The sequence below is a fragment of the Trichechus manatus genome, unplaced genomic scaffold (assembly GCF_000243295.1).
Source record: "Trichechus manatus latirostris isolate Lorelei unplaced genomic scaffold, TriManLat1.0 scaffold00008, whole genome shotgun sequence".
Taxonomy (NCBI): Eukaryota; Metazoa; Chordata; class Mammalia; order Sirenia; family Trichechidae; genus Trichechus; species Trichechus manatus.
Genome location: NW_004443944.1, coordinates 19,553,181 through 19,574,875, shown reverse-complemented (window position 1 = coordinate 19,574,875; position 21,695 = coordinate 19,553,181). Strand labels below are relative to the sequence as shown.

At 45.8% G+C, this 21,695-nt stretch overlaps 1 protein-coding gene across 2 annotated transcripts; it reads left to right on the top strand.

Moving 5' to 3' along the window:
• The first annotated feature begins 484 nt into the window (after positions 1-484).
• TTPAL (alpha tocopherol transfer protein like) lies at positions 485-18,772 on the top strand. 2 transcript variants are annotated; one of them, XM_023724547.1, is made up of 5 exons: positions 485-571; positions 5,824-6,282; positions 10,468-10,661; positions 12,204-12,314; positions 14,547-18,772. In XM_023724547.1, exons 2-5 carry the CDS (start codon positions 5,838-5,840, stop codon positions 14,823-14,825), a joined length of 1,029 nt encoding a protein of 342 aa, XP_023580315.1. In that variant the 5' UTR covers positions 485-571; positions 5,824-5,837; the 3' UTR covers positions 14,826-18,772. The 2 variants fall into 2 exon arrangements, with proteins under 2 accessions (XP_023580315.1, XP_004370377.1); XM_004370320.2 differs by lacking the exon at positions 485-571 and adding an exon at positions 611-2,920.
• Positions 18,773-21,695: the final 2,923 nt, after the last annotated feature.

Below are 21,695 nucleotides of genomic sequence, written 5' to 3'. Positions count from 1 at the left end.
TTGTCCCAAGTCACTCCGCTAAGGACAGACAGATGTCCCTTAGTGTAGAATCCCCTCCTTTGGAACAGCCAGTTCTGGCAGCAGCTGGGGTGGAAGAGTCCTGGAATGCTAATCCTGGGGTCTGGGTTTGAAGCTCTTTACTTCATTGGTTGCCGGTTTCCCCCTTTCATGAAATAGGGGATTTCATAAACGTGGAAATTAATGATATAATAGATGAGAGACACCAGGTACGTGGTCATATGTTCTCTGAAAATGTGAGCTTCTTTCTTTTCTTTCTCTGGGCCTCAGTCTCCCCATCTATAAATCTGGCTGGACAAACTGTCGCGCTGACTGCTCCTCCCAACCACCCTCTCTCCAGAGCGCCGCTAGGTGGAGCCAGAACGCCGGCATTGCGGCGCACTGTCGCACATGCGCACTCACAGACGGGCGCCCCGCCTTCCCTGCACGTCACTTCCGGCGCGAGGGGCCGGGCCGGGCCAGGCCGGGAAAGGAGTGCGGGTTGGTTTAGTGTGCGCTGCCGGACGAGGCTCCCGCTGCTGGTTGACCCGCGCTCCGCCCCGTAGCCGGGCCGGTGAGTGCCCGCGAGCCTGTCCACGCGTCCTAAGGGTCAAGGAAAGGGTCCCCTGAAAGGGAGGGATAACCGGAAGTGGGGGACCCGAGGAGAGAGAGACCCCAGGAAATGGGGACACCTGGGGAGGGGGTGACAACCGGAAGTGGGGGTCTCGCAAGGTTGTCTGCGGGATGTGGGGGTCTCTGACCTCTGCTTGTTTGAGGGGAAGGCGAAAAAGAGGGGAGATGCTCCACAAATACAGGCTTCGGATGAGGAAGACATGTCAACCTGCGGTCCCCACCCCCAAGAATTCCCGGCCTCACCCTAACAAAAGCTGCTTGAATCTCATGCGTGTGTCCACCTGTCCGTTCATTCACCAGACACTGCCGCGGCCCCGGAGATTAAACACGAAGCTCCAGGTGGCGTGTAGGGGTTGTGCGCCCGGTGTGGAGGTAGACACGTCCTTGCCCTGCCTCCGTAGCTGTGCATCTTTGGGCACATCGCTTAGCCTCACATCCTCCACGGATGTTTACTGAGCACTGTTATGTGCCAGGCGCTGGGTGTCGATAGCAGTGGACATGGCAGGCAAGTTCCCTGCCATCATGGAATTTACATTCTAGTGGACAGTTTCCTCCTCTGTAAAATGGTAACAGTAATGGTGCTTTCACCAAATATTGTGAAGATTAAATGAGAAAATGGACGTAAAGTGCTTAGCGCAGTACTTGATACATAGTAAAGCGCTCAAATACGTATTAGCTCTTTTTATCATTCCACTGTGATGTAAGCGATCCCTGAGTGGCGCACACAGTTTGGGCTGGACTAACCTAAAGATTGGCGGTTGGAACCCACCTAGTGGTGCCACAAAACAAAAGTCTGGATCTGCTTGCATTAAAATTACAGCCAAGAAAACTCTGTGGAGCAGTTCTATTTTCTAACACATGGGGTCTCCATGAGTGGGAATGGACTTGACGGCAAGGGGTTATGGTGTAAGCTTCATAAAGGCTTAGAATTGTGTTGTTCGCTGCGGTGTCCTCAGTGCCTGTGGACAAGGTTCCTGACACTTATAGTGGGGATCAGTAATTATTTGATGAATGAATGGTGAAACTGACTCAGGAGTTTCATGTAAACACACTGGACACTGGGCTGCAGTTTCTAAAAGAGAAATAGGAACCCTGTTCTGTGGAAAACGAAGGAATCAGCCTGGGAGGTGATAAGCTGCCTCCTTGGGAACCAGGACAGGAAATTCCAGGCAAAGGGTATTGGAAATACATGAGGTGTTCCCAGTATATGAGTCATTGGTTTGTTTTGGCTGGAATTTAACAAACACTGAGAAGGGGAGAGATGGGAGATGAGGCTGGAGAGGGGCTTTGAGGCTAGGCCTGTAGCCCGTGGCTGCTGCAGTCTGTCTTTCAGGTAGGTGCTGGATTGGGATTACTGGTGTTTGTTGCTGACTTCCTTGGAAACAGAACCTGGAGTGGGAGTGGGTCCTGTGAACCCATGAATTGCTGTGCCATACCTCACTCAGCATATCTCTGCCAATGCCAAGCTGGTTAAACTCATTCAACAAGTATTGTGGGGTGCAGAGCATGTGTCTGACACCATGTTAGGTGCTGGGTTTAAGGTGATGAACAAGACAGACACAGGCGTTGCCCTCAGATTGCCTACAACAGAGTGAAGGAAGTGGTATGCAAAGAGCAATAGAGGCTCCTGTGTGGGAGGCACCTAGCCTGGCCTGGGGGTCAGAGAAGGCTTCTACTTCAAGCCACCGTCATCACTCCTGGATTATTGCAATAGCTTCTAAATAGTCTCTGTCCTCATCCCCTTACATTCCATTCACAAGAAAGCAGTCAGAGTGATCCTTTTAAAATATAAATCAGATCATATCGTTCTGCTCAAAACCCTCCATAGCTCCCACCTCAAGTAAAAGTCAAAGTTCTTACTGGCCTACAAGGCCCTGTACCATTGGGGTCCCCATACCTGTCTGAATTCATCAGCTACTATTCTCTGCCTTGCTCACTTTTTTCACACTGGCCACCTTGCTTTTCCTCAAAAAAAGCCAGACATGTTCCTGCCTCAGGCTTTACACTTATTCTTACTCCAGATTTCTGCGTAGCTTGCTCCCTCGCTTCCTTCAGGCCTTTGCCAAAACGTCACCTTGGTGAGGCCTTCCCTGACCACCCTACTTCAAATTGCAACCTCCATCCCCAGGCACATCCAGCCCCCTTCCCTGCTTCCGTAGCACTTACCACCTTCTTACAGACCATTATTTTGCTGATAGTCTGTGTCCCCTACTAGAATCTAACCTCAATGAAGGCAGCATTTTTTGTTCATTCCTGTATCCCCAGTACCTGGAAGAGGGCCTGGTACATGGTAAGTGCTCAGTATTTGTTGAATGAGTGATCTAATGAAGTTGAATTAAGTCTAATCAGGGACTTAAGGGTGAATCGGTGTTGGGCAGGTGAAGTGGAGGAAGAACATGCTAGTTGGGAGGAACAGGATGTGCACAGGACAGGAGAGCACACCTTTGGGAAGAAGTGAAAGAAATGGGTAGGGCTGGAGGCTGCAAAGACGGAAGTGGGAGCAGACCTCAGACGGAGAGGGAGTGACCTGGTCACTCTAGCTGCAGTGGATGGGGAGACTAGCTTGTTGCAATCAGGACACCAAAGCTATGTGCAGAGATCCCTGAGACAGCCCCTGCTTTCCTTGCTGAGCTCGGAATGGAGGGTCAGTGACAGCCTGTGGACGAGGGCTTGGGCTAGGGAGCCAGGCAGCCCTCCGGCCACCTTTGCCCTGGAATCCCTAAGGTAGCTGCTTTTGGTTTTATTTTTAATTTAATCAATGTGTTAGTTCAGGTTTTCCAAGAAGCAGACACTAGCATGAGATTAGACATGCAAGAAACTGATTGGAGGAAATGCCTGTGGAAAACAAAGGGGAGGGAATCTGGAGAAGGCAGAGAGGGCCTTCAGACTGGGGTGCAGGTCGGACTCCAGTGAAGGAGGTTTGGGCAGGAAGAGCCAGGACTGCAATGCAGTTCCCAGAAAGGCTTGGCCAGGCCCACAGAGATGCCTGAAGTCTCAGTCATTGGCTCGGAGCATCTGTAGAAAGTGTGGCCTCAGTGCAAACGGGGTGGTAGATCCAGGGGGCAGCACCTGGGGCCACCCGACATTCTGCTTCCCCAGCAGGAGATTTGAACACCGCATTTTCATGGCCACTGCGATAAGTTACATGTGTACATGATAAAAAAAATTCAAACAGTACAGTAAAAAGTCTCTTCTCCACCTTAAATGTCCAGTTGTCCAGTCCTGTTACCTAGAACTAGTCATTGGTAACAGTTTTTCTTTTTTTCTTTTTTCTTGCGGTTGTTGAGAACATACACAGCAGAATTTAAACCAGTTCAACAATTTCTCAATGTACAGTTCATTGACACTGATACATTCAAGTTGTGCAGCTGTTCTCACCCTCCTTTTCTGAACTGTTCCTCTCCCATTAACATAAACTCACTGTACACTGTTTCCTATCTAATCTTTCGAGTTGCTGTTGTCAATTTGATTCCATATAGGTAGTTCTTTTTGTTGTTGTTGTTTTGAATTGTGCTTTAGGTGGAAGTTTACAGCTCAAGTTAAGCTCTCATACAAAAATTTATACACATATTATTATGTAACATTAGTTGCAATCCCCACAATATGACTGCACACTCCTGCTTTCCACCTCGGGTTTCCCATGTCCATTCAACCAGTTCCTGTCCCTTCCTTCCTTCTCATCCTGCCTCCAGACAGGAGCTGCCCATTTGGTCTCATGTATCCGCGTGAACTAAGAAGCATACTCTTCACGAATATTATCTTATGTTTTATAGCCCAGTCTAATCTTTGTCTGAAGAGTGGGCTTTGGGAATGGTTTTAGTGCTGGGTTAACAGAGCATCCAGGGGCTGTGGCTTCGGGGGTTCTTCCAGTCTCAGTCAGACCATTAAGTCTGGTCTCTTTATGTGAATTTGAGTTCTTGAAAGAACACAGTGCTGTAGGCAGGTGTTCTTTACTAATTAAGCTAAACTATTGTTTGGTTTAAAGAAAAATTCAGGGAATATTTTTGGTTTAAGATTTAAAGATTATATCAGGGCAATAGTTTGGGGGGTTCATCCAGCCTTAATGGCTCCAGAAAGTCTGGATTCCATTAGAATTTGAAATTCTATTGTACATTTTCCACCTTTTGATCAGAATTCTTCTATGGAATCTTTGATCAAAATGTTCGGTAATGGTAGCTGGGCACCATCAGTTCTTCAGGTCTCATTGCAAAGGAGGCAGTTGTTCATGGAGGCAATTAGCCACACATTCCATTTCCTCCTCGTATTCCTGACTCTCCTTCTTCCTCTGTTGCTCCAGGCGAATAGAGACCAATTGTTGTAATTTGGGGTAAGAGTTTCTTACATCTCTTTTCACAAGTTTTCTGTGCACTCACAAGTGCATTCATGTATATATTGAAAAAGCATAAACACGATTGGTGGTAGTTGCATAACAGTGAATATAATTAGTGTCACTGACTTAAACATGGAAAAAATGTTGAAATGGCAAATGTTTTTGTATATATATTTAGCACAATAAAAAATAAATCATGCAGTTATGTTATACACCCTGTTCTGCAACCTGCTTTCCTTTTCCTTAACATGTCAATGCATAAAGACTGCCTAATTCCTTTTCACGACTGAATAGTATTCCATTCATATATCATATTATTTAACCAGTCTCCTACTGATGTGCAGTTGTTTCCAGTCTTGTACCATTATAATCAATACTGTAATAATCATCTTTATGTCTATATATTACACATACATACAAGTATATGCCCTCGAAATGGAATTGATGGGTCAAAGAGTATATGGTTTTAAATTAGATACATATTAACAAACTGTCCTCCAAAGAGACTGTGTCATTCATATTCCCACCAACAGCAAGCATATGAGTGCCTTTTTCTTCTCTTTTTTGCCAGTCTGAATCTCAAAATTATTTTAATTCATACATTTATAAGCAAGATAATGTTTTTAATGAGGAGGACGTATATTCTGCTGTAGCTGCCTGGGTGCCTCCACAGAGGTTCTAACCTCTGTCAGTCTGAGGTTGGACCTGGGTATATGGTTCCGGTCCAGTTCATTCGCCAGGCTAAGAACCACACTGCTCTGAGCTTACTTGACTTGACAAAAATGTTCCTGTCCCTCTGTGTCTTTCTAACCATGAGCAGCACTGGGCTTTATTAACTTCGCTTGGGGCTTCTGTGTTGGCAGGATCCTAGTAGCTAATGTCAGAAGAAAGTGACTCTGTGAGAACCAGCCCCTCTGCAGCCTCGCTTTCTGAAAATGAGCTGCCGCCACCCCCCGAGCCCCCTGGCTATGTGTGCTCACTGACAGAAGAACTGGTCACCAAAGCCAGGGAGGAGCTGCAGGAGAAGCCGGAATGGAGACTTCGGGATGTCCAGGCCCTTCGTGACATGGTGCGGAAGGAGTACCCGAACCTGAGCACCTCGCTCGACGACGCCTTCCTACTGCGCTTCCTCCGAGCCCGCAAGTTTGATTACGACCGGGCCCTGCAGCTCCTGGTCAACTACCACAGCTGCAGGAGAAGCTGGCCCGAAGTCTTCAATAACCTGAAGCCGTCGGCCCTAAAAGATGTCTTCGCTTCCGGATTCCTCACCGTGCTGCCCCACACCGACCCCAGGGGCTGCCACATCCTCTGCATCCGCCCAGGTATTTTCTACACTGTTGCAGGGCGTGTGTGTACACTCTCTCTGTTTGGGGTGTGTGTTAGTCTCCTACAGCCGCCCTAACAAAGCATAAACTGAGTGGCATAAAACAACAGAAATTTATTCTCTCACACTTCTGGAGGCCAGAAGTCTGAAACCAAGATGTCGGCAAGCTTGATTTCTTCTGGAAGGCTCTGAGAGAGAGTCTGTGCCATGCCTCTCTCCTAGCTGCCAGTGGTTTCCCACAGTCCTTGGCATTCCTTGGCTTATGGATGCATCACTCCAATCTCTGCCTCTGTGGTCACATGGCTTTCTTCCCTGTATGTCTCTCTGGCTGTGTCTCTTCCCTTCTTATGAGGACACTGGTCATATTGGATTAGGGCCCTCCCTCCCTACTCCTTACGTTAACTAATTATATTTGCAAAGACCCTATTTCCAAACAAGGTCACATTCATAGGTAACAGGCATTAGGATTTCAACCTATCTTTTTTGGGGAACACAGATCAACCCATATCAGAATGTGTGTGTCCAGCATCCTCTCTCCCATTGCTGTCCTCTCCCCACGCTATTTTAGTCAAGGCTCTTTTGACGGCAAATGACAAAAACCTACTCAAACTGCCTAAGAAAAAAGGCAGGCTGTAGTCTGAGGACACAGAAGTACCTCACGCACCAGAGAGCTGAAAGTGCAGCACATCTCACTAGGCCCTGGAACCAAGAACCAGAATGTCATCAGGCGTGAAGATGGCCATGCCTCTGACTGTCCGTCTGTCAGTCTGTGTGTCTCTCTAGGCCACACATTTCTGCTGACCTTTCTAGATTTTCTTCACACCTCTCTCTCTGCAGACTGGCTTTTGCTGCTTCTGTGTACATGGCTAAATCTGCCCCCGCTCAGCTCTCAGGTTTACCTGGCCAGCCAACTAAGTTCCCTCAGTCCAAGTTCCAGATTCTAGAAGAGAATCCGGTGGGCTGAGGAATCTGCCCCTGGTCATAGGGTACAAGCATGGCTGCCAGAACCCCCCACACCTCTCCGTTGTGAGCAGGTTGGGGTAGAGATCTCAGTGAAAGGGGGTGTGGGCTGGGCAGGTGCCTGAAAAGGTGTCTACTACATGCCGCCTCCAACATTTCCTTCCTTCCCTCCACTTTGTTAAGCCACTGAAAGGATTCACTTTTTCACTGTTTGATCTTAGTAATCAGGATACCTTACATTTCTTTGGCATGGCAGTTTTCAGTTGGGGGCTGCTCCCTACCCCCTCACCACTAAGAGAATTTAGAAATGTGTGGGAACATGGATTGGCTGACACAATGACTAGGGGGTGCTAGAACTCCAGCCTTCTGATTCATAATCCTATTCTCTTCCATGACACCAAGTGCTTTATACACTCAGAAGTGTTCACTCCACCCACAGCTGCAACAGTTTCCATCAAACCAGAGCGGAGAAAAAATGTGACAGTAAGATTGCAAAGTTCTTCCCGACTGAGCCAGAAAATGCAGACAGGCTGGCAGCCCTCTTGTGCTCATGTGTGCAAACTCCTCTCGAGGGGAAGTCTGATAGGGAGTGGCAATCTCCCTGCACCTCCCTCTGTCTTTAAGCTTCTGTCACTGTTCCCTTTAGTCATCTACCAAACTTTGGAGATGAACCCATTCTCTTGAGCTCTTAGTATGCACCAGGCACAGCATTAACTACTTTACCTGCTGTTCTAGGCACCTTCCACTTAGGGGTGTTCCTTTTAAAATAAGCAATGCACTGGAAATTTCAGGACACCAAAAGTCCTAGAAACTAGTCAATGGACTTTTATGCTGCTCTTCTGTTCTCAGAAGAATATTACAAAACAGATCTTACCATACTGGTTTCAGCTCTTTGCTTGTGTGGTTTCAACCACCTTTGGTCATAAGATGAAATTTTTCCATATGTCCAGAGCAGATCCGGATCCCTCCCCAACAACCTAACTCTTTAGGAGGAGGCATACAAACAGAGAGCTTTGCTCTCATCTGGGCATCGGTTTCACCTCCTGATAACCTCTTCTAGGACATATGAGATTGGAAAGGATGACATCCAGCTGTTTAATCAGCAGCAACATTAAACAGCAAGCTGGCACAATTTTTGAACAAAGATTTTCCCTAGGAATTTTGCACGTCTATCACATGTTCCGTTGGTAGCAATCATGTGAAGTTTCATCTTTCTAAAACATCTATACACAGATTTTGGTGAGATTCTCTTGAGAATGGTGCTTAACAGTCAAAAGTTGATATTTTCATCTTGTTCCCAAAGAGAAGAAAAATCATTAAATACATGGGGAGGAATATATTAGAGGAATATAGTAAAGGAGCTTCCAGCTTCAAAAGAGGAATTTGATGAGGGATCTCCTGAATGTAAGCATTAAGCTCCATCTTCACAACATCTGCTGAAGGTGGTGTATGAGTTCGGATGTGGTCTTTGGGTGGCAAGCAACAGAAAGCCGATTCAGATTGGCTGAAACAAAAGAGGGAATGCATTTGCTCAGCTAAACGAAAGTGTAGGTGCAGCTGGATTCAGGGGCTGACTATGGCATTGGAAAGATGTCTCCATGTCGGCTTTCTTCGGCCAAAGCTTCATTCCCAGGCTGGTTTTTGCTTCATGGGGCCCCTGAATCTTAGGCTCGTAGCCTCAGCACTGCAAGTGGGAAGAGAGAAATTCTCTTTCCAAAGGGCCAAAATCCCAGCCTTGAGTCTCATTGGCTCTGTTTGACCTGGCCAGGATGATACAACTCCTGGGATGGCCAAGCCAGGTCACTTGCCCACCTCTGGTACTGGAAGTCAAGTCAGTTCTACCCAAACTACATGACTAGGGTGGGGAGGGGGTGGTCCCCAAGGAAAATCAGGATGGTGTTATGAGAATAAGGGCAACTATCTGATAGCAGAAAGCACAGATGTCTGCTAAGGTAGGTAATATTATCCCATTCTACTTATGAGGAGATGGAGGCTCAGAGCAACTAACTTGCCCAAGGTCACAAAGCTAGTAAGATTCAAATCCAGGTGTGTCTGACTTTGGAGCTCATCCTTTTTTTTTCCCCAGTGGCTTAAAACAACACAAATACTTATTATCTCATGGTTTCTTTAGGGTTAAGAGTCCAGGCACTGCTTAACTGGGTGCTCTGCTCAGGGCCTCACCAGCCTGCAATCTAAGTGTTGGCCAGGGCTGTGGTCTCATCAGAGGCTCATCTGGGGAAAGAACAACTTCCAAGTTTTCTCAGGCTTTTGGCAGAATTAATCTTCTGTGGTTCTAGGACTGAGGTACCTGTTTTCTTGCTTGCTGTAAAATGGGGCCACGCAGCTCTTAGAGGCCACCCACAGTTCCTTGCCACACAGCCACTTTCTTTTTTTTTTTTTTAGTTGTACTTTAGATGAAGATTTACAGAATAAACTAGCTTCTCATTAAACAGTTAGAACGTATATTGTTTTATGACATTAGTTAACAACCCCACGACATGCCAACACTCTCCCTTCTTGACCTTGGTTTCCCTATTACCAGCTTTCCTGTCACCTCCTGCCTTCTAGTCCTTGCCCCTGGGCTGGTATGCCCCTTTACTCTCATTTTGTTTTATGGGGCTGTCTGATCTTTGGCTGAAGGGTGAACCTGGGGAGTGACTTCATTACTGAGCTAAAGGGTGTCCAGAGGCCATACTCTCAGGGCTTCTCTGGTCTCTGTCAGGCCAGTAAGTCTGGTCTTTTTTTGTGAGTTAGGATTTTGTTCTACATTTTTCTCCAGCTCTGTCTGGGACCCTCTGTTGTGATTGATCCCTGTCAGAGCAGTCCATGGTGGTAGCCAGGCACCATCTAGTTGTACTGGACTCAGTCTGTGGAGGCCTTGGTGGTTGTGGTCCATTAGTCCTTTGGACTAATCTTTCCCTTGTATATTGAGTTTTCTTCATTCTCTCTTGCTCCCGAAGGGCTGAGACGAGTGGAGCTCATACTTCTAACCTCAACACTGGATTGCTTTTCCATTTCAGAATGTGGTGCTGTGTTTGAAGTTAAGACACATTGGCTGCTGGTTAAGGTGTCACATTTACTAACCTAAGTAGAATGGTGGCCATTAGAATCTCCTTCTTTTCCAGTTTAAACAACCATTTTAGAAAGGAAATAAATTTTAGCCTGTTTGATTACTTGTTTGTATTCCTTTCCCTAACATACTGTCCGTCTGTTATAACTGTAGACAGATGGATCCCGAGCAATTATCCAATTACCGAGAACATCCGAGCCATATACTTGACATTAGAAAAGCTCATTCAGTCTGAAGAAACGCAGGTGAATGGAATTGTAATCCTCGCTGACTACAAAGGAGTGAGCTTATCAAAGGCATCTCATTTTGGCCCTTTTATTGCCAAAAAGGCAATTGGCATCCTCCAGGTATGGTCCATATCTGTTATGTGTCTGTTCCAGGGTGGTGTTGGCTTTCTTAGGGCCCCTTCCATTTACTGCAGATGTTAGGGGACATGCAAACCCTACTTTCTACTCCTGCAATCAGAAAAATACACAGGCATTCTGGGAAAAACTTTAAGAAGTTCTGCTTACTACTCATTCTCATCAGGGTCTCCAGCAGTTTCCAAGTGCCTTCAGTCTGGGCAGGTTGGCGTTAGGGCAAGAGTTGAAAAAGCAGGGAAATGCTCTCCGCATTTTATGTTTTTTTTTTTTTTTTTTTATCCAGAAGGCAAAGGAATTCTCCTAACAAAGGAAACTCGGAGATTGTGCTGCCCCAGTTGATGGGAGTCTCTCAAGCCGGCTATGGGACCTGGGGCGTGGAGCACAGTTGACTGGGTTTTGGCCAGGTGCTTTCACAGCTCATGTTCTGTGTTTCAGAACACAAGTCAGTGGGAGCGATAACATCCTCTCATTCAAACAAAAGTTCTTTACATGTCTGCAGTGCCTGATGGTTTACCAAGCATATTTGTAGTCATTACAATCCATTCAGTTCTTCAAGGAATCCTCTGAGACAGGGCAAGAATTCTTTTCCTTCTTGATAGATGGGGAAACTGAGACCTACAGAGCATGCAACTTGGCCAAAGCCACACAGCTACAAGGGACTAGAGCCTGGTTTCGATTCCTTGTTCATTCTGACCTGCTACCTGGGGCATGGCTCCTGTTAACTATGAGCACCAGTGACACTAGAGTTCTTAGTTGAGTCCCACAAATGTGTTTGAGCCCCTACTGTGCACCAGGCTCATTATTCAAGCACCAGGCTCATTATTTAAGCACACAAATGTCACATTTAGTCCTTATCATAAATCTGAACCAGCACTCTGGCTTCCCTTGGCTTCTACCCGTCTTTTGATGCCCTCAGCTGAGTATTGTGTAGATAATGAGTCTGGATCAGTGTTTTCCTAGCCCTGTAAAATGAGAAGATGATCTGGAGGGAAAGGCCTGAATTAGCGAAGGGTTAAATAAGTTTGGGAAATGTGGTGCGGTGTGTCCTTCTCTTGTGAAGTAACCACCTGCATATGAAAGGCTCTGAACAGCCCTGCAGTTAAGGAAACTCCTCTGACTGTTTAGTCTTCTGTCTGTCGACTCATTTACCTACCCAGGAACCCTCTGGCCATCAACCTAATAACATCCTGAGAAATATGCTTCGGGCAGCTCTGATCCGGAAGGTCTGATGTTTGCTAGATCCATCCACACTCAGACCGGGTTTTGCCTCAAGAGGAGCAGCTCTGCACTTGTCTAACTCTCTAAACCAGCTCTGGGTCCCAGAGATACTCTCCCTGAGGTGTGTCTTCCTATTCAGCCCCAACTTGGGCTGTCTTTGGGGACACCATGAGAATCAGACCAGATTAGTATAGGGGCCTAAAATGAAGATGTAAATGGGGGAGGCAGGCTGTGGAATGGAATGGACAGTTGGAAGAAGTTGGCAGATACTCCAGATGATATAACATCCCTTTCCCTTTTTCCCCACAGGATGGTTTCCCCATTCGGATAAAAGCAGTCCATGTGGTAAATGAACCTCGAATATTTAAAGGCATTTTTGCCATCATAAAACCGTTTCTGAAGGAGAAAATAGCAAACAGAGTAAGTGATGATCCTGTTGATCACAAATAATTTTTTTTTTTTTGCTCCCTTGATTTATTTTATTTGTGACATCTTAGTACTTATTTTAGTTTATTCTTTTTGCTCTGGAACTACTAATTTGCTAAATGGTTACTACTCTGTAATCATTTAGACATCTTAGATCCTGGCTTGGGCATCGTGAGCCAACAGTTTATTTTGTCTGTAAGAGGACATGGAAAGTGGAAGTGGGGAGGGAAGGCATCGGGCAGAGAGATAAAAAGAGTTGTGATTTCTCATGTAACACCTTGGAGTTGAAAAGCACTGTTTTCTCACTGCATAAAGTCTGTGGAGCACTTATGAGATGTGTGAGTTTTTAACCTAACTCTTACTTAAGATAGATGACACTTTAAAAGACAGTCTTCCTCTCGGACCCAGAATAGCCATTTCTCGTTTAACCTTTCCCAGTACAGCTGATTAAAATGTGGTGGGTGGTATTTTCCTCTTTCTTCCTTAGGCCTAAGAATACTGTGGTCGCTCCGAAGACTAGGTCCCGAATTTTACGCTGTTTCAGAGAGGAAGTGCATAGAGTGTCTCCGGGTTGCAGGGGAGGGAACGAAAAGTCGAGTGGTTCTCAGCTGTAACTCTGACATCTCTGGGTAGCTTGTCAAAAATCCAAATCCCAGGCTCTTCTCCTGAGGATTCTGATTCATCAACTTGAAGTGTGGCCCAGGAATCTGTGTTTTTAAAATCTCCTTAGGTGATTCTGATGCACAGCTAGGTTTGAGAACCACTCATTCCATGGCCTCCCTGCCTGAATTTAAACCCACATTAGTTCCTGGAGATCCTGTTTGGACCCTGCTTTTCCCAAAGCAGCCTTTGGACCAGGTTTTTACATCTGTGGAATGCCATTATTTGTGGCCTGTATTGTTGTTCATTTATTCTTTTGTATGTTCATTCATTTATTCAGACATATTTATTGATCAGCTACTATGTGCAGTCATGTTCTAGATGAACAAAATAGGTAAGAATCCCTGCCCCCAGGAAGCTTACCTTCTAGAGGGAGAGACAGACAGTGGATGATGTATGTTATCTAGTAAGGTTGTTGCTAAGTGCCGTCAGGTTGATTTCAACTGAGAGTGATCCCATGTGACAGAGTAGAACTGCCCCATAGGCTTTTCTAGGCTGTAATCTTTATGGAAGCCGATCGCCAGATCTTTCTCCCTCAGAGCTGCTGGGTGGGTTTGAACTGCCAACCTTTCAGTTAGCAGCAAACCACTTAACTGTTGTGCCAACAGCTCCTTAGAATGTGAAAAGTTTTATGGAGAAAAATAAAGCAGAGAAAGGAGATAGTGAGTGTAGAAGGCAGGAAAGGGGTTGCAATATTCAATAGGGTGGGAAGAAATGGTGTCATTGAGAAGTTGCTATCTGAGCCAAGACTTGAAAGAGGTTAGGGAGTGAGCCATACAGATAACCCAAGGGGCCAGCAACTACACAGACCCTGAGGGAGCGTGCCTGGCACGTTGGAGGCACAGCTAGGAGACCAGTGTGGAGAGAGCCAAGAGAGCAGAGGGGAGACGTAACGGGCCAGACTGGGAAGGGCCTGTGGGCCATTGTGTGCACTTTGGATTTTACTTCATGTGAGATGGGAGCACTGGAAGGTTGTAAAGAGAGGAGGGTCGTGACGTGACTTACACTGTAAAAGAGATTGTGGTGGGATGAGAGTGGGAGCAGGGATACCTGGTAGGAGGCTATTATGAGAATCAGGTGAGAGGTGATGGTGGCATGGATTAGGGTGGTAATAAAGTGGTTGGATTCTGGATATATTTCAGAGGTCCAGCCAGTAGGGCGCAGGGTATAAAGAAAAGAGGATACTACAAGCTTTTTAAGGAGCACTAGTGGCACAATGGTTAAGTGCTCAGCTGCTAACCAGAAGGTTGTGGTTCAAACCCACCAGTGGCTCTGCAGGAGAAAAAGCCTGGTGATCTTCTCCTATAAAGATTATGGCCTTGGAAACCCTATGGGGCAGTTCTACTCTGTCCTATAGGGTCGCTACGAGTCAGAATCAAGTCGACGGTGCACACCACCACCACCACAAGATTTTTGGGCTAAGGAACTAGAAAGAAGGGTGGAGTTGCCACTAACTGTTCCTTTATTCATTCAGTAGATATTCATTTGAGCATCTACCATGAAGTAGATTACTGTACTACTGATTAACCGAAGGATGTGTGTGTTTTCATTCCCTTCCCCTCTTAGTTCTTCCTCCATGGGTCTGACCTGAACTCACTCCACACAAGCCTTCCAAGAAGCATTCTCCCCAAGGAGTATGGGGGCACAGCTGGAGAGCTGGACACCACCACCTGGAATGAGGTGCTGCTGGCCTCAGAGGAGGTCTTTGTGAGAGAGTTCTGCCAGCCTGTCCCTACCTGTGACAGCATCCTGGGTGAGGCCCCGCTGCCCAAAGGGCTGACCTCAGATGCACAGTGTGATGACTCCATGTGGGCTGTGAAATCACAGCTGTACTCCTGCTACTAGCCAGGCGGCCAGATGGCTCAGCCTCTGTGTGTCACCATCATCACGTCCTTTCCTTTTTCCTTCGGAGAGGCACAAGGAGAATTTAAGGTGCCATGGATGCAGTCTTGCTCCTTGTAATTAAACTGCAGCCCAGAGGAAAAGCCTGTTGAGCTTTGGCAGCAAGCCATGGGGTGAGCCCTTGGTTACTTGAATTACTCCATGGAAGCCCTGGAAAATGTCACCGGTGATTCCTGAGTGCACGACCATTAATCTGGAAGCTGTATCCGGTTTTTATGCATCTTGAAGCAAGAAAAATCAGGACCAAAGTCACTTTGATCCCACTTTGCAGAAAACCACCCGATTTGGTAGTCAGCGCACTTCCAGGAAGCAGTTTGGCCGAACCTTTCACTCCATGTGAGACGGGAGCACTGGATGTTAGGTGCCGTCAAGTCAGTTTCAACGCATAGTGACCCCATGTGAAGAGTAGAACTGCCCCATAGAGTTTTCTAGACTGTAATCTTTATAAAAGCAGATTGCCAGGTCTTTCTCCTGTGGCAGGGTGGCCACACAGGAGACTTGGGAGTTTGCGCCTCTCACATGAGCCCTATCTGTAGACCTCTGTTGCTCATCAGGAAACTTCCAAGTGTGAGGTCCAGGCCCCGGCTGCCTTCAGTGGGTTTGGAAAGCACCTTAACTGTATCATGCAAGCTTCAGGACATAAGCAGAATTTCCTGATCAAGTTCAGGAGCCAGAGATTTTAAAGCACCCCTGGGATTCACGGGTTGACTCTTGCAATAGAAACTTCAGTTTTCCCAAACCCGTAAAGCCTTAGCCTTGGTTTTCAATAGAACCATGCAGGTTCCTGGAAGTATATGATTTTACTCAACCCAAAATACTGGATTCCAGGCCAGTGTAGCTGAAAGAATTCTGGCCTAGGAATTAGAGACCAGGGCTTCAGCCCTAGATGTGTGACCTTGGACTTCTGTGGGCCTTATGGGCCTCAGTTTTCCTGTCTGTAAATGAGGTGGGAAGAAGTGATGTCTAGGGCCCTTTTGGCTGCTGAGGTTCTGGGATTTGGTAGTTATTGAATAATGTTTGACATTGGCATTCTGCCTAGAAAGTGACTCTCTAGATGGAAGTAGTTGGATCCCATTTTCTGTGTCACACGTGGGCCTTTCCAAGAGGGATGTGTCACCATTTGGCCCTGCCCTTGAAGAAACTAGTATATATATTCCTGGGACTCAGTGATACCAACTTCCATTTTGTAGTGATGGTTAAACTTTAAAAGGATGACTTCTGTGAAGGCTTAAGAGGGCAGATGAGATGACCAGGATCCTATATGGATACATTCCATCCCTGACACTGTGGTGGTATATTGTAAACCTGGCAACAGTGAATGGTTACATTACTTGGTATTCTTAAATGTTTGTCTCTGGAAATGAACGTGAGGGCAGGTCATAGCTGGGCCACTTCTGGGACCCTTGCCCTTCCAAATCCACTTTGGTTTCTCTCTCAGGTGTGGGAAGACAGATTTCAGTTGGTCCAATAAGCCTGAGTGTTAGCTGTGTTTTAGCACTTTAGATCTTTCCTATCAAGAATTTAGCCTTAGCCCAAGCATTACATTAGGTGGTTCATCAGATGGCTTTGACCTGTCTTCATATTCATTCCGTGTATATTACGGTGTTAACATAGTGACGAGTGTTGTGCACCTTCTCCATGTATTTATTAGACCAACCAGGCAAGGCAGACAGCTCAATTAGGAAGCGAACAGTACTCGGAAATTCAAAGGCCTGTCTGTTGTTACTAAGCCGTTCATCTTTGTAGCACTTTTTAAAATGCCTGGAGAAGTTGGTGGTGGAAATTAATTTACTTACATCATTAGTGCCAATTCTAGGGAAAGCTCTTTTCACCATGGATACTAGCCCTGTATCCTCCAGGGACCTGGCTGAGCTGGAAGTGCCAAAATGCACAGCCCCGGCTGCTTCTAGTTCCATCTGACGATGACGATGTGGCCAGCATTGCTGGGAAAGCCTAAATGGGGCAAATGGCATGGCTAAGGTAAAGGGTTCAGAATGCAACTGTCTGGAGAATTGGCTTTCTTAGGTCCCCCAAGAGGAAAGAAAAATTTGAAGAAAAAAACCTAGAGAAAGCAAGAAATGAATCACTCAGCTCCCTCAAGTTTCCAAGGTTTAAATTCTACCATTGGGTTCCTGGCCAGTTGCCTTTGTGTCTGTGGCTTAACAAAGGGATGGCCAAACTCACCTAGAGAAATGCATGAGCACCAGGACAGATGCTTCCCATTTCCCGGGCGTTTCCAGTTCAACCAAGAAGGAGCTGTTTCATCAGCTGACAGGAGTCAGGGCTGAGGTTTGCCTGCCTCCTGGAGCCACTGTGCTCTGTATCAGCTCCAAAGAGAGACCACACCTCAGGAGGTTTGAAGCAGGCTGTTAAATCAGGACCTCCCTGGGTGAAGATCAAGGCAGTCTCCGTGTGGTGTTTGTATACAGTTACCCCTGTGGGGTGTGGAATGACAGACTGGAGCACTCAGAGCCTCATTCAGTAGTGGGGAGAGCCTTGGCAGCCTGGGCAGCCTGAGCAAACTGAACATTGAGAGCAGAACTGGGAGTGTCTTCCTTCAGGGAGAAGTTCTGACCCATTTTACAAACATCTGGAAATTAACTTTTCCCTAAATCCAGGGCAATGTGGTATTGGGAAGAGGAAGTTTGTAAATTAGGAGACCTGAATTCCACCTTTACCTTGTTACGTGGCCTTGGCTGATCCACACTCTGAGCTCTGAAACCCTGATCTCAGCTTTACTGTCACAGGGACACTGTTCTCTCTTTTTAGAGGTTTCCCTCCTCATCTGGAATATATTTAGGAAATCTATACCTGAATGGGAGCCCTGGTGGCAAAGTAGTTAAGAGCTCAGGCTGCCAACCAAAAGGCCGGCAGTTCGAGTCTACCAGCTGCTCCTTGGAACGCTATGGGGCAGCTCTCCTCTGTCCTATAGGGTTGCTATGAGTCAGAATCAACTCGATGGCACACAACAGACCTGAATGAATTGGCACCTAAAGTTTCCAAATGAATCTGTAAGCTTAGGTAATAAAGGCATTTTTTTTTCCTCCTCTTCCCCTATACCACTACACGGAATTCTAGGAAAATGTGCCTCTTCCTGGATTCCTAGTCTACCTTCATGGAAGGTAGACTAGGAATGGATGGAAGACATTTTTAGAAACAGCTTAAAGTGCAGACCCTAACTTCACATCCTGAGTTTATTTGTTCTGGCTAAGGTGGCTCTGAAGCCCCCATTCCTCATCCTGCTTTCACACGAACTCCCTTGTTCTTAGGGGTTTATAAACACTGCGGGTTGTAAGATACCAAGCTTTTGCCAGGAGAGCCAGGGCAGTATTTTTCTGGAATTCCTGTGAGATGGTGGGCCTTTCAGAAGTCTCTCTGGGGTGGGCAGTTTCTTCAAATGCTGTCTGAGTCTCACATCAGTCATGGGATTACTCTTTCATTTGGGTTGGGAAAAGCTATAGTACGGTTGTGGCATTGTTATCTCACTTTAAGAAGTTTCCAGCTTTTAAGGTTTTCCTTTGAAACCTTTCTTTTAGGGAGTAAAATGTCAGCTAAGCTAATGTACAGGTGTGGCTGTCCTGTGGCCACGAGAGGTGTGGCGACATTGAGCAGAAAAAAGTCACAAGTTCAGAGATGTCAACTCCACTAACACCTTTTGGTGTTGGTCTGTTAATTTTGTAAACTTCAAGTTAAGTTCCTTCCTGATCTACCGACTCAGAAAAACAAGCCTGCTTGAAGTGTAAGAAGCCAGCCTTGTTGGTTTGGGTTCAGATGGATTGTCAGTCAGCTATTCCTCCTGATAGGAGCTTGCTCCATGGAAAACCCCAGTGTGATCTGTGATGCGGATGATAGGGAGTTCACTATTTTTCAATTAGCTTTAAAAAAAAAAATCACTGGGCAGCATATTTGGTCAGGCAGTAAGGTCTTACAATACTTGAAATTCTCTGTGGCCAAGCATCTCTGATATCACTCTGAAGGGGTGGGAAGTGGGGCACCATTTCAACCCCTGGTCACATTCCCTGCTTCAAACTGAAATTCAGTTTAGCTTTGAGGGTAGGGATATGCAGCGGTGGACTCGTTTACTTCAGTGTTTATTTTGACCAAAAGTTTATTTTTCTAGTGTATTTTCTAAGTCAGAGTGGTGAAAACATGTAATTTGATTATGCATGACTGGGTCTTAAATAATAAAAATCCCTGTAAAGTTGAGTGTGTGTGGAGTTCTTTTGTACACTGAGGGTTTGGGTAAAGGTTCTGAGGTTTATTATTCATGGTTCATGATGGCCCTGGCAGAACCTCCAGGTGAGGCAGGACAGGGCACTGGGACAGCAGTCTATAGATGTTGGGCTGGCTGCCTTGGACAGTCATGTGCAATTAGAAGACACCAGTGTGTAGACAGGAGAATAAGCTAGCTGTACAGAGTGGTAGAGACAAGATACACACATTTTTCAGTTCATGAGGCCCAGGTGTACTTTCTACACTGTCCTTGAATCCTTCTAATAATAATAGCTAACAATTCCTGAGTTCTTATGTGGGCTGAGCATCAATCATGCAAAGATTAAATTATCATTTCATTTTCAAACACCTGTAATGTGGCATTATTGCCCCTGTGAGGAAAATTGAGGTACAGAACAGTTAAGTAGCTTACCCAAAGACATACAGTTAACAAGTAGTAGAGTTGGGATTCGAAGGCTGACTAGAGCCCACTATTTCTCCCTGGTGGTTGGAATTAGGTTGTACAGGTCTCATTCTTGTAGTCAAATAACCCCAAATAGAACACAGAAAGAAGGTAGAAATCTTTTATAGAGTAAGAAAGTGATGTCTGAAAATTGGCTTGTTTTCTGGCTTCTTGGAAGATATAAAGCAGCAGTTCTTAACTTCTGCGACGACCTAAGTTGTAACTGAACATTTTGTTCCAGAAGGCACCTATAAGCAAACCCAGACTCTGAGGGGTAACTAGGATGTGGCTTGATTGACTCTGATCCTGTGGCACACTTGGCTGTTTCTCCACATGCCCCCTGTGCATTATTATTGAGGAACACACACTCTGCCCCAGAGGAGACAAAAGCTAGGTCCCCATAGTGAGTCTGGTGTATTGATGAGTCAGTTGAGAAACACTCTAACACAGGATGTCCATACACTTACGTTGCTTTTGATGATGCAACAGGTAAATACTTAAAAACTACAGCCTAACCGGCTCTTCAGCCTTTGCTGAGGAAGTTGTAGAGGCTGGACCAGCATACTTAAGCTCAGTGTTTCTCACTTCTGGAAAAATAAAGCCAATGGTTCCAATCCTTTTACCTTACAGTGGTATTATGAGGATCAACTGAGGCACTTTATAAGCCACAGGAAGTTATTCTACATGTTCTGAGTTGGCACTTTCTGGTTTCTTTTCTGTGTACCCTTTAGTTTTCCCCAGTGCTCATGCCTGCCATGATACTGGTTTGGCACACCTATAAATCAATGGCAGCGAATGTTTCACGGTGTCTCCTCTATCTTCATGGGTCAAGACAATGTGGTCCAACTGAACGAGAGCTCTGAAGTCAGCCCTGGGTTTGTTTCTCTGCTTAGCCTCTTACTGAGTAACCATGGGAAGGTCACTAACTTCTCTAAGCCAAAGTGTGATCTGTAAAAGGGAGAGAATAATCACCACCTTACAGGGGGGGTGTAATGTTGGTTCGCTGCTTACTGCATGTAGCTATTTATGTGGTATCTATTGCTATTCTTCACCTGAGGACTTAGGCATTGCATGGCTTGAGTCACCCAGCAGTAATGAGGACATTACTGAATAGGCTGACTCATCTGGACTCCTATGTAACAAGATAGATAAACCAACTGAACAGGAGTGAAGAGATTAACAGCATAAGCCTGGTAACTGCTATCAATATGCATGGATGAAATGTCTGATCACATTACCTAAATACTCACTTCAGCCTGATGTGCAAAAGAAAAATGCAATCAAGCAAGGACTTGTAATGGGGAAGAACTATCCTGGTTTAAATTAGGCCTCAGTTGTGGTTTGTCTAGAACATCAAAAGCACTGACAACCAGGCCATGGGCATTCTGGGCAATTTTTTTACTATCAAGAGAGAGTTTTATTTCCCAACCCAGTGAGTACCTCACAAGACCGACCTAGAAAGTAAACTAGTCTAACATGGGCCTGCAAGCGTTCTTCCAGCTGCACTAGGTAAAAGCAGCAGCTGTGCTGTTGCCTTTGATGAATTCCTAAAGCACACTGCTGACCTCAAAGCCAGGACCCTCAATCTGCAATCCTGGGGGACAGGCAGGCTTGTTCAGTGACAACAGATGACTCATCTGGGATAGGATGACACCATGGTAAGATCTGATGATTCAAAATACTGCCCTGCTTTAATTTAAAGTATGGTCCTGGGTTTACTAAAAATGCATTATTTATGCCTGTGTATAATTCAAAACTTAGGTGTATAGGTTTACCTAAGCCTTGTAAACTACTGGGTTAACTGCCAACAGGCAGACTTAATTCATTCTTAGAGTACCACCAAGCAAAGCAGGGACACCGTCCCCCAAAACTTTTTAAGAATTTGTTACTTCAAATACTGAAGTTACCACGAAAAAAATAAAAACTTTATTGCACTTTGTTACATGTATTTTACAGTTTAGTATTGCTTTTATTTTGAATTACATAAAGCAGGGGTGGGGCATCATGTTTTTTGAAGCTTAGGACCTTTAAAGGTCTTAATCTGGCTGGACCTGCTGTTAAGGAAAGTAGGGTATCTGCTTTACAGTGGTAAAAGACGTGTCCAGATCTCCCCTATTTGCTCCCCAAACCCTTGCAAC

Excerpts from the sequence above, each read along its gene's own strand:
- TTPAL (XM_023724547.1), top strand. The coding sequence starts at position 5,838 with ATGTCAGAAGAAAGTGACTCTGTGAGAACCAGCCCCTCTGCAGCCTCG. Across the intron at positions 6,283-10,467 it reads CATCCTCTGCATCCGCCCAG|ACAGATGGATCCCGAGCAAT; the intron begins GTATTTTCTACA and ends TTATAACTGTAG. Across the intron at positions 10,662-12,203 it reads AGGCAATTGGCATCCTCCAG|GATGGTTTCCCCATTCGGAT; the intron begins GTATGGTCCATA and ends TTTTCCCCACAG.